Here is an 11,967-nt window from a genome sequence, read left to right as displayed (position 1 = left end):
CCCCCGCCGCCAGAGGCCGCCCTACGCGAGCTCGGGGCGGGAGTGGCGCGGACCCGCGCGTGCCCGGAGGCCCCGCCCACCGGCCTGGCGCACGCGCGCTGGGCTCCGCGCAGGCGGGGGGGGTGGGGGCCGCTGAGGTGGCGGCGGCGGGAGGATGGAGGCGGCGGCGCTCGGCGGGTTGGTGCTGCCGGGTGCCCTCGCTCTCCTCATCTTGCTGCTGGTGGCGGTCGCGCTGCGCCGCGCTGGCTCGTGGAGGCCGCCCGCCGCTCCGCTGGACGGTGAGTACTGGGGGTCCGGGGCTGGCTGGCCGGGCCGGGCGGCTCTGGGCTGACCTACCCGCCCGCTCGCTCCCCGCAGGTTCCGGGACCAACGGCCGCGCCGCCACCAGACCCGAGGAGCCCAGGAAGGCGAAGCCGCCGGCGCGGGCCCGGAAGGACAAACCGCGGCAGCACAGCTTCACCCACCGGCTGCTGGTCGCCGCCCTCAAGGTACCGTGCGAGCCCCGCTACCGGCGCCTGGCGCCGCCCGCCCCCGCGCTGTGACCGCGCTCTCCCCGCAGGGCCACAGCGGCTCCGTGTGCTGCCTGGACTTCAGCAGCAACGGCAAGTACCTGGCGTCGTGCGCCGAGGACCGCACGGTGCGGCTGTGGAGCACCCGGGAGCTGGCGGCGCGGGAGCACCGCTGCCTGCGGGCCAACGTGCGGCTGGACCACGCCGAGCGCGTCCGGCTCAGCCCCGACTCACGGTAGGGCCGGACCCCTCACAGCTCCGCACCGTCCTCGTCCCCAGCCCGGGTTCACTCGGGGTGTATGGGCACCGGGATGTCCCACGGGCTGGGCTGCACAGGGGCCACGTCCCGTGATAGCACCACAGTCATGAGAGTAAGGGGCTCTTCACTGTGGTGCTCAGGGCAAATACCCCAGTGCCTGACTTACCCCCCTGGAAGGCGCTGAGTAGGGTCTTTGCCAGCAGGTGCTGCGGCTGGACTGGGCTGCTGAGCCTCTCGGGGGCTTGGGAAGGTTGGTGAAAAGCACAGCTCAGCGCTTTATGAAGTGGCCTCTTTTAGAGAGGAGAAGGGGTTTGCTTTCCAGATGTGGAGTAATAAATTCTGGTCTTTTCCAGTCAGTGTTGCAGTGGAGCTAACACAGGGAGAGAACTTGGTGCCCTCATGAAGTGTGCAGCTTTTTATGTCCCAGTGTGTCGCCACTGAATGACCTGTCAGTTTACCTGCTGTCACTGGGCTGAGCTGACTGTTCCTCAGTGATTCAGGGTGTTTGTCCTTCCACTCAGGGCTTTTATTGTTTGGCTGGCAAATGGCGAAACTATTCGTGTCTATAAAATGACCAAGAAGGATGATGGCAGCTTCACCTTCACTGCAACTTCTGGCGACTTCCCAAAGAAGCACAAGGCTCCTGTTATTAACATAGGAATTGCAGAGACAGGTATGGAAATGACAGAGCTCCTCACTCGTTGAGATTCTTGAGATTGGGTTTGATTTCCTTGTAAAGTCAGAGCTGCCAGTTTGAAAGCATTGAGGTTTTTGGCATTCTCAAGGCCAATTTCTGCACCATTATTTGATTCTCTGTAGTCTTCTAGATGTTATTTTTTAGTCTTTATTTACTCCTGGGTAAATGGACAGATGTAGTTTTCAGACAGAATTGTAAGGGCAGCAGCCGGTGGGTGAAGCTGTATTCCTGTAAGGACAGGATTAGCTCCTCCATATGCACAGTCTCTTAATTTACATGTTCATGGATGCTGTTGCAAAGAGGTCTGGTCTCAGTATTGAGAGGATCACTGTTCTCTAGCCCACCAGTCTCTGTTTAACCAGTCAAAATCTCTCTAGTGAGTTCATATGGTCTCTTTTGGACTTCAGGGATTTTCTAGAACACAGGCTGGAGGGGGAGGTACCTGTTAATGGTGAGGGCTTGAGGGATTAATGCGTCAAGTATGAGCCAGCGAACAGTTCGAGGCAGGTGGATGTGAGTTCACCTCTGTAATAGGAGACCTTTGTTCAACTGTTAAAGTGAAAACTTAAACCTGTAGCAAGTAGCTGGAGGTAAATAGGGCAACTCCCTGTTTGAGATGGAAAAGGGGAAAAACATTGCACATGGAAACAAGCAGGAGTCCAAAATGCCGGCACATCCATTACTCCTGGGTAATAGCAGTGTGAGCTGTAGCCAGCTGCCTGCCCCAGTCTGTGACTCGGAAGCTACAGAGTTGTGTTTGAAGCGCCTGGGGAGGATTGAGTCTGCTGCCTTGCTCCTGTGGTACCAGCTCAGTGCTGAGCACTCAGAGGGGGATCAGGGGTGCTGGGGCGAGACACGTGTGGTCTGTGTGTGCCCATCGCCGGCTGGTGGCTGCAGAGGACACAGGGGCTCTGAGATACAACCGGCAACGTGCGCTCGCAGCCCAAAGGCCAATGATGCCCTGCGCTGCATCCCCAGCAGTGTGACCAGCAGGTCAGGGAGGGGATTGTCCCCTCTGCCCCGCTCTGTGAGAGCCCCTGCAGTGCTGGTCCAGCTCTGGGTCCTCAGCACAGGACACACATGGACCTGCTGGAGAGGGGCCAGGGGAGCCACAGAAATGATCCGAGGCTGGAACAGCTCTGCTGGGAGGACAGGCTGAGAGAGTTGGGGTGTTCAACTGAGAAGAGAAGCTCTGGGGAGACCTTATTGTGGCCTTTCTGAACTTAAAAGGGGTCCAAGAGAAAGACTTTTGAGCAGGGCCTGTTGTGATAGGACAAGGGGTGGTGGTTTTAAACTGAAGGAGGGAGATTCAGGCTGGGCATGAGGAAGGAATTGTTGGCCCTGAGGGTGGTGAGAGCCTGGCCCAGGTTGGCCAGAGAGGTGGTGGATGAACCATCCCTGGAGACATCCCAGGCCAGGCTGGACGGGGCTCTGAGCAACCTGAGCTGGTGAAGATGTCCCTGCTCATGGCAGGGGGGGAACTGGGTGACCTTTGACAGTACCTTCCAACCCAAACTATTCTATGATTTTATGATAACCAGGAGCTGATTCGTCTGATGTGGCTTTTTGCTCTGTGCCAGCAGACTGGCACTCTTTGAATTTTGGTGCTGCTTTTGGTTTTCTTGACTGTGCAGCTGCACGGAACCCCCTCAGGCCTTTGAATAGTTTGTGGCAGCACTGGGCCTGGGACCTCTCCTGATCTTTGCCTTTTCCCCCGAAGGCAAGTTCATCATGACAGCTTCCAGTGACACAACCATCCTGATCTGGAGCCCGAAGGGTGACGTCCTGGCCAGCATTAACACCAACCAGATGAACAATGCCTACGCTGCGGTGTCACCGTGCGGAAGGTGAGGGCTGTGAGGGGTTCCCAGCTGCTCCGGCTGTGGTTAGGGAAACCCCAGGAGTGTGCAGGAGTGTCGCTCCTTCCCAGAGGACCTCATCCTGCTTGCACTTGGACTCGACATTCTTAGGGGTGTTTTCCAACCTAAACAATTCTACGATTCTATCAGTTCAGACCCTCAGCAGTTAGCTGTTATTCTAATGCGATTTTCTGAGGGTTCCACAATTTAAAAAGCAATTGTGGCCCCTCCAGGAGCGCTGACTGTCATCTGCACAGTCTCAGACGTGCGGTTGTTTGTGGTTGTGCCTCAGCGCTGCTGTTCCTGGGAATCATCTCCTGAAGAGCTGAGAACAGCATTGGCCTCACATGATGGAGGTGGGCCCATGGAAACAGCACATCTAGCTTGTCTGTAACCTCTCAAAGTTCATTACAGAATTAAAATCTTTCTTACCGAGAGTTTGCTTATCAGGAAAATCGTGTTCTCCGCTCTGTCTGTCACTTGTTGTTGCAGGAATACTTGCCACGCTCAAGGTTCAGTCAGTTTGGGGATCGAAAACCCTTGGCTTTTTGATTTCAGATGTGGAGTTTCTCATACCCGGACTGTGGAGGTGCTGCTCTGCTCCCCGGGGTCATCCTTACCGTTCCCCTTACCAACTTGCTTTCAGGGAAAAGGGAAAACTTTTTTTCAGCTGACTGAAGCGAAGATTGGAATGTGGGAGTCTGGATAGCTTTTCCCTCACAGAGCCCTGTCGTGCGCACCCCACCGTGCAGGGATGCTGCTTCGGCCCCTGCCCGCTCTGTGAGGCTGCCCCATAGCCCACGCTCTCTGACAGATGCCCTCTGTTTCCACTTGTTCTCTTACCCAGGTTTGTGGCATCCTGTGGCTTCACCCCCGATGTGAAGGTGTGGGAGGTGTGTTTTTCCAAGAATGGGGATTTCCGGGAGGTGACCAGGGCTTTTGAGTTGAAAGGCCACACTGCTGGCATCCTTTCCTTCTCCTTCTCCAATGACTCCAGGAGGTACGTGTGTCCCATCTGCTGCCCAACACAGCAGCTCTGGCTCAGCGTCTCACCCCTCCCTGTGCCGGGGGCCGCTCTCCTACACCGTATCCTGGGGAGACCAGGGTGGCAGAACCCTCCCTGCCTCACGCCACCGTGTGTTCCTCGGGGGTTTCCTCCTGTGCTCTGGGAGGAGGACAGGACAGTGTGTGTGTACAGACTCACGCTTCCCAAAATATCTTGGAGAACTTATCGTGACCTTTCCAGACTTAAAAGGGGCTCATAAGAAAGATGGGGACAGACTTTTGAGCAGGGCCTGTTGTGATAGGACAAGGAGTGATGGTTTAGACTGAAGGAGGGAGATTCAGGCTGGACATGAGGAAGAAATTGTTGCCCTGAGGGTGGTGAGAGCCTGGCCCAGGTTGGCCAGAGAGGTGGTGGATGAACCATCCCTGGAGACATCCCAGGCCAGGCTGGACGGGGCTCTGAGCAACCTGAGCTGCTGAAGATGTCCCTGTTCATGGCAGGGGGGGCACTGGGGGGCTGGGAAGGTCCTTTCAACACTAACTGTTCTGTGAGTCTATGATCTGTCTGTCCACAAAGGATTCCCAGTGCGCTGGCGTGGCAGGGATGAAGTGCTGCCCGGTTTCCTCACCCTCACTTGTGCTCTGTCTCCCGGCTGCAGGATGGCAACGGTTTCCAAAGATGGGACATGGAAGTTCTGGGACACGGATGTGGAATACAAGAAGCAGCAGGATCCCTACCTGCTTCTGACGGGGAAGTGCGAGGTGACGGAGCCTTGTCGCATCGCCCTGTCCCCCGATGCTCGTGTCGTCGCCGTCTCCAGCGGCGCAGACATTGTCGTCTACAACACGAGGAGAGGCGAGGAGGAGGAGCGCTTCCTCGCCGTGCACGGACAGCCCATCGCTGACTTGGCTTTTGACACCACCAGCCGCTACCTGGTGTCGTGTGGGGACCGGGCGATCTGCGTCTTCCACAACACGGCCGGTCACCGGGCGGTGGTGGAGGAGTTGGAGTCCATGCTGAAGAAGACTACCAACAAAGCCACGTGCGAGAGGCTGGAGCAGCAGATCTCCAGCGCCCGCAAAGCGCTGGCCGCCATCTATGGCAAGAAACACTAAACCTCTGCCTGCAGTGGCACCTCCTGGCTCCCTGCAGGCACGGGCAGCCGCCTGCTGCCATTGGGGACTTTTTTTTTCATAACACTGAATAACTTGTAATAAAAGAGTGTGGAAAGCGCCGGGGGCCTCCTTGCTGCTGTTGGGATGCAGAGCTGGACACTGAGGCGGGGGAACCAAAGGGGCCATCCCCAGGGCTGACGCCTGTGTTGTTTCCTTCCCTGGGCTTGTCCCCACCCCATATCCCATGGGAGGGCTCAGACCAGGCCAGGGAGCTTTTCTGGGGTTAAAAAAAGGATGTTAGGGGGTGTGTTTTGTTTTGGATTTTTTTTTTGGTTGGTTGGGGGTTTTTGCTGTGTTTTGGTTTTGTTTTTTTCTTTTTCCGAGGAGCTGCCCAGGCTCAGTTGTTGCTGCAAAAATGGGGGAGTTGTTGATGCTAAAATGGCCCGGCTCACGGAGCTGAGGCCAAGCGCAGCCACCGCGGGCACGGCTCGGTGCCTCTGGTCGCGGTCCCGGGCCTGGGGCGGCGCCGTTCGGCGCTGAACCGGGACTGGAGGACCCCCTCGTGTTCGTGCCCGGCGCTGGGCGGGACCTGCCCTAAAGCAAGATGGTGGTGACGGCGTCGCCCCGCCCTTGCACCGCCTTGTTGCCCGCAGGAGGGCGGGGCGACCTTGCGCATGCGCACTCCCTGCTCCTCACGCCCCTCTCCTGCCGGGCGTGGCGAGCGCGGTGACGCACACGCGCAGGGCGTGGGCGGGGCGGGGCGCGCGCATGCGCGGAGGGAGGCGGCGGGCGCAGCGGAGCCGGGGCTGCCGGGGCTGCGGGCGCCATGTCGGGCCGCTCGGTGCGCGCCGAGACCCGCAGCCGCGCCAAGGATGACATCAAAAAAGTGATGGCGGCCATCGAGCGCGTCCGCAGATGGTGAGAGGCGGGGCCGCGGGGGGGGGTGGGGCCTGCCCGGCGTGCAGCCAATCACTGCACCACACGGGTGCCGGTGGAAGTGCTCCGGTAGCGACTGTCCAATCAGCGTGCTGCGTGAGGCAGCAGCCAATTAGCTCGCCCTGTCGGCTCGGGAATGCGGGGGGGACCGGAAGTGCCGGTGCCCGGCGGGCGTCCCATCCAATCACAACGAGGCGTGCGGGTTGAGGGGCCGGGGGTGCTGGCGTGCTCTCGATTGGCGTTCCGCTGGGCCACTCGGAGCCTCATAGGCGGGAGGGCGGGGCTTGTTGCCAGGATACCCCCGGCCCGGCTTCCCGCGGTCCGACTTCCCCCGGTCCGACTTCCCCCGGCCCGGCTTCCCCCGGCGCTGTCCTGCGGGGGCGCCGTGACCGTGTCTGTCCGCGCAGGGAGAAGAAGTGGGTGACGGTGGGAGACACCTCGCTGCGGATATTCAAGTGGGTGCCGGTGGCGGACAGCAAGGAGGTGGGTACCGCTCCGGGACGGGCCCGGCGCTCCCGGCGCTGCGCTGGTCGCCGCCGCTTCCCCGGCCTCACCAGCCGGGCCAGGACTGCCCGGGGCGGCGCCTCGGCACAGGCTCCGGCACGGCTGGGCCGGCTGGCACGGCATCTCCTGCCCTGGCCCCGCGGCGGTCCCGGCGCTGGGGCTGCGGTTTGGGCTGGGCCGGGCTGTTTTCCTCCCTCACACACGCCCGCTGCCCGCAGCACTTTCTGCCTCCATCCCCGGGGGATTTCCTGGTGTTTGGTGGTGCTTCTGAACGGGTGTCAGCTCTGTCTTGTGTCCCGATTCTGAACCCTCCGCAGCTGGAGCGTTGCCTTTGAGGCAGGTTGGGAGAGTGCCCAAAGGGGAAGGGGCTGCACCAGCACATCCCTCTGGGCTACGGGGTGGACACGTCCGCTTCCTCTTGCCAGTGCGGGCTCCTCTGACCTGAGCTTGTTTTTCTTTCCTAAAGAAAGAGAAATCCAAGTCGAGTAGCAGCACTGCCCGAGAACCCAATGGCTTCCCAGCTGACACCTCTGCAAACTCCTCTCTCCTGCTGGAGTTCCAAGGTGAGTGTGGCTGAGCCCTTCAAGCTGGGGAGGGACCCTCAGGCTGTACAGAGGCCGGGATGTCACTGGCTGACGTGTGCTTCATGTATTGGGATGGGCAGTGTGTGTCTGCAGTGCAGGGCTGGGCTGATCCACCTCTGGCCTGTCCCTCCTGAAGCTGTTCGTTTGTGCTGTCAGCAAGAATCTTCATCCAGCTTCTGGGATCTCCCTGTGGGAAACTTCATAGGGCACCGGAGGAGTGGGGATTCCTGCTCCTGCTCTGCAGTCCCGGCGAGGGGAGGCCGGGAGCTGCCTGCGGTGGAGCCCCAGCGGTGACCTGCATGGGATGGAAGGGCAGAGGATCTCCCTGACCTTGCTCTTGATCCCAGAGCACCGCGGGCAGCCTCCAGCAGGCTGTGATGGAGCCACATGAGGCTCGGGCAGCGCGTGGACTTGCTGCCTGTTCACAGTGTCTCAGCTCTCAGTGCGTCCAAAGACAATCAGGGGACATGCTGGCGCTTTAGAACTGCGGTGGGAAGGGTTAACGCTGGAGGTCTGCGGTTCGGGATCGCTGTAACTGGAAAGGTGTGTGCCAGGGTTGCTGCCCCTTTGGAGGCAGGAACTGAGCGCTGCTGCTGGTGTCACATCGCAGCCCCGCGAACAGTGGAGCTACAAAACCCTGGGGCACCAGCAAGAGTTTTCCTGCCCTCAAATGCCTGACCACTGTGGCCCTCCCAAGCTGGGGGTGTGAGGTTTGGCAGCGCAGCACTTTGTGTCACCCCTGTGCCTTCTACTGTTTCGTTCTGAACAGCTGTGGCTGCTCAGACTCAGTCCCTGGGCAGAACCACCCTCTCCCATGGGCCAGTTGTGTATCTGGTGCCTCCTGGCGGGGTGTCCCCTGCCCAGCAGCGCTTCTGTCGACCAGTGGCAGTGAATCACCGATACTCGGACTGACTCTGGCTCTGTCCTTCTCCCAAAGACCCCGTCTCGCGGTGCCGCCCTCGGCTGTGGTGCCCCTGGGTCAAGGTACTCTTCTTCACTAGGTGCTGTTTCTGCAGATGAGAACAGCAACCAGAGTTCCCTGTCGGACGTCTACCAGCTGAAGGTGGACAGCAGCCCCAACTCCAGCCCCAGCCCCCAGCAGAGCGAGTCCATGAGTCCTGCACACACCTCTGACTTCCGCACGGACGACTCGCAGCCTCCCACCCTGGGGCAGGAGACGCTGGAAGGTGACACTGGGCTGGGAGGGACAGGGGTGGGCGCTGGATGGGGGGAGGCCCTGCCAGAGCCGTTCCTGGGCCGGCAGGTGACTGAGGTGCTGCCGAGGGACAGGGCAGCAGAGACTCGTCTCCTGCGCTGGCTCAGCACTGAGTTCCCGGCTCGGCAGGTCCATAACCTGTCTGTTCTCCCCAGAGCCCTCCCTGCCTTCCTCGGAAGTTGCAGACGAGCCTCCCACTCTCACAAAGGAAGAGCCGGTCCCCCTTGAGACTCAGGTAAGGGAAGGGGGGTTGAAACCATGTCTGAATCTAGAAAAAACCCTGTAAATGTCAGCCTGGAATGACCCCCTGTGAGCACATCAGGGTCTTCTGCTGACGGGATAGTTCTGTTCTTGTAAATATGGGAAACAGTATTAATGAGTTTGTGCATTCCTGTCTTTGATTGGCTTTTTAAGGTTTGTTAATATCCTAATCAAGAAAAGCACATTTTTGAATGTTGTCTTTTTGTTTCTGAATATGGCATATTACTGTTGGCTACTCTATAGAGTAAGAACAGAGTTGCCGTTCTCCCCTGTGTTATTTGAAAAGATACTCTCCTAGCGCAAGGAGAATAAGATTTGGAGTCAAAATAAGGTCCTTCTAAATTCTGTGTAATTAATTTAGTGATATGTGGCTTAGAAGTAGACTTGGCAGGTTAATGGTTGGACTTCGTAATCTCAAAGGTCTTTCCAACCAAAACAATTCTATGAATGCGCATGGACCCAGCTGGGCCCTTTCCCCCCGCTGCTGCTCGTTGCGGCAGAAGCACCGTGATGGATGCGTTCTGCAGTCCCAAACCTCACGGCTTCCCAAGCTGTGCCTGCTTCAGCTCGGGTGCCAAAGTGTGAGGAAAGGACATGGAGGTGCAGTAAAACAGTGGTTCTGGTGGGGGGCTGGAGCACAAGTGTGATGGGAGCGGCTGAGGGACCTGGGGGGTTCAGCTGGAGAACAGGAGCTGAGGGGAGACCTTCTGATCTCTGAACTGCCTGAAAGGAGCTTGGAGCCAGGGGGGTCGGGCTCTGCTCCCCAGGAACAAGCGCCAGGAGCAGAGGAAACGGCCTCAAGTTGCACCAGGGGAGGTTGAGGTTGGATGTGGGGAACAATTTCTTCCCCAAAGGGCTGTGGGGCATTGGAACAGGCTGCCCAGGGCAGTGCTGGAGTCACCATCCCTGGAGGGTTGGACAGACGGACATGAGGTTCTCAGGACATGGGGCAGTGCCAGGGGTGGGTTATGGTTGGACTCCATGATCTTGAGGGCCTTTTCCAGCCAAAATGGTTCTGTGATTCTGGCTGACTCCTGTTGCCCTGGAGCTTCCTCACAGGTTCAGCCCGGGGTGTCCCTGAGCCCGCGTGGCTCGCTGACACGCTGAGCTCCTGTCCCTGACCTCTGGCTCCTGCAGGTAACTGAAGAGGAGGAGGACTCGGGTGCGCCGCCGCTGAAGAGATTTTGTGCCGATCAGAACTCTGCGTGCCACACGGCCTCGGAGAGCTAGCCTGCCCGCCCGGACAGCGCTTCGCCAGCCCCTCGCAGAGCCGCTGCCCTCCCCGGGGGCCCGGGGTGCTCCCCCCAGCCCGCCCCTTCCCCAGGGACGGGCGCTCCCCCGCTTGCCCCCCCAGCCTGCCCTGCCCTGCCTGCTCTCGGGGGCAGGAGCCCGTGTTCCCTGCCAGAGGGGGCTGCCACCAGTACCTGCAAATTTGCTTCTATTTATTGGCTCCTTCTCTCCCTGCTGACCTGTCCTGGAGCGGGGGGGTCTCCCATGCAGGAGAGGTTGTCTGGGAAGGGTTCCGTGGCCCCCCGGCCCCTGGCAGATGCTGTTTGCCTCCCCTGCCCACCGTTCCCAAGGTGCTGGGAGCGGGAGAGCCCCTCCCCCTCCACGGTGTGATTTGTCTGCTCCCTTCGGAGCAGAGGCGGGAGGTGGGATGGGGGTGGCGGGGGGGAAGCCCGAGTCCTGCCCTGCAGCGGCTGGACGCGCTGGGACGCCGTGCAATAAGGTGCTAATTAAAGCCATTAGTGTCGGGAGGGACAGGAGCGCGACCCCCGCGGGGGCAGGGACCGGCTGGGCCCACAGCCCCTCCTGCGCCCCGGGGACCCCCCCATTCCCGGGAAGGATGCGCGGGGCCCCGGCCCCCCCAGGAAGCGCCCCCGCCCCGGGGCTCTGCCCCCCGCCCCCGAGCTCCCGCTGCCCCGCCGCCCCCAGCCCCCCCCGCCGCCACTGCATGTCCCGCCGAGTCTGTGATCGAGCCTGGCGAAGCCGAAGGCGCGGCCGCGCGTGGGAGTGGAAAGTTATTTTAGCACTGAATAGAATATTTTTAAAATTAAACTATTTGAAATACAGCGCCCTGTGTCTGCGGGGGTGGGCAGCGCTGTCCGGGTTGGGGCGCGGCCCCGAACCCCCCCGAGCCGGCGGCGGGACCGGGAACCCCCCCACCCTGTGGCGGCCCCGGCCCTTCCGCACCGGCCCCTCGCGGGGTCGCTCCGCTCCCCGCCGGACCCTCCGGTCCCGCCGCCCGGGGTCTGTCCCGGCGCGGGGAGGGGGCGGTGGGAGCCGCTCCTGTCGCGACAGCCGCGGTCAGTTCTGTGCGCAGCTGCAAGAGAACGCGCAGAACCCAGCGTGCGGAGAGCCCAGTACAGGAGCTGGGTTAGCGGCGGGCGCGGGTCCCCGGTCGGCTTTGATTCGCTCGTGCGTTGCAAGGGATGCTCGTTCTTTTCCAGTGTACCCGATCCATCGCGGAAGCCGAAGCCGAAGGTATTTGGTTTCCTTTGTCATGCTGCCGGTACAATCGCCAAGTGCTTTTAAAAATTTATCTTTCCAGGATCTGGGCGGCCAGATGAGAAGGACGCCTGCTGATTGATCTCAAAACAAGCTATCCCGCTTTGTAGATATTTGGAAAACAGTTTTAGGAGAGAGATCCAAAAAGAACATCTCTTGCCATCAGAGGAGGCGATGAAAGGAGCTTTAGCAGCGTGTGTGCCCTTGTGGCCAGGAAGGCCAATGGCATCCTTGGGTGTATTACAAGGGGGGTGGTCAGTAGATCGAGAGAGGTCCTCCTTCCCCTCTACTCCGCCCTGGTGAGACCCCATCTGGAATATTGTGTCCAGTTCTGGGCCCCTCAGTTCCAGAAGGACAGGGAACTGCTGGAGAGGGTCCAGCGTAGGGCAACAAAGATGATTAAGGGAGTGGAGCATCTCCCTTATGAAGAAAGGCTGAGGGAGCTGGGGCTCTTTAGTTTGGAGAAGAGGAGACTGAGGGGTGACCTTATTAATGTTTATAAATATATAAAGG

General features: G+C 59.9%; 2 protein-coding genes across 3 annotated transcripts; both read left to right on the top strand.

Annotated features, from left to right (window-relative positions):
- Positions 1 to 118: 118 nt before the first annotated feature.
- TBL2 (transducin beta like 2) lies at positions 119 to 5,564 on the top strand. The gene is made up of 7 exons (XM_065853134.2): positions 119 to 278; positions 358 to 488; positions 560 to 744; positions 1,290 to 1,441; positions 3,186 to 3,312; positions 4,172 to 4,324; positions 4,989 to 5,564. The coding sequence occupies exons 1-7, from the start codon at positions 155 to 157 to the stop codon at positions 5,443 to 5,445; spliced, it is 1,329 nt and encodes a 442-aa protein (XP_065709206.1). The 5' UTR covers positions 119 to 154; the 3' UTR covers positions 5,446 to 5,564.
- A 645-nt stretch (positions 5,565 to 6,209) lies between these two features.
- On the top strand, positions 6,210 to 11,018 carry BCL7B (BAF chromatin remodeling complex subunit BCL7B). Of its 2 annotated transcripts, none has more exons than XM_065853187.2 (6): positions 6,210 to 6,363; positions 6,789 to 6,864; positions 7,352 to 7,448; positions 8,486 to 8,656; positions 8,841 to 8,920; positions 10,084 to 11,018. In XM_065853187.2, the coding sequence occupies exons 1-6, from the start codon at positions 6,272 to 6,274 to the stop codon at positions 10,174 to 10,176; spliced, it is 609 nt and encodes a 202-aa protein (XP_065709259.1). In that variant the 5' UTR covers positions 6,210 to 6,271; the 3' UTR covers positions 10,177 to 11,018. The 2 variants fall into 2 exon arrangements, with proteins under 2 accessions (XP_065709259.1, XP_065709258.1); XM_065853186.2 differs by having other exon boundaries at positions 8,471 to 8,656.
- Positions 11,019 to 11,967: the final 949 nt, after the last annotated feature.

This window comes from Patagioenas fasciata, chromosome 19, assembly GCF_037038585.1.
Source record: "Patagioenas fasciata isolate bPatFas1 chromosome 19, bPatFas1.hap1, whole genome shotgun sequence".
In the NCBI taxonomy this organism is placed as follows: Eukaryota; Metazoa; Chordata; class Aves; order Columbiformes; family Columbidae; genus Patagioenas; species Patagioenas fasciata.
Note: the sequence above shows the minus strand (reverse complement) of the source record. Positions and strands in the feature narration are given on the sequence as shown.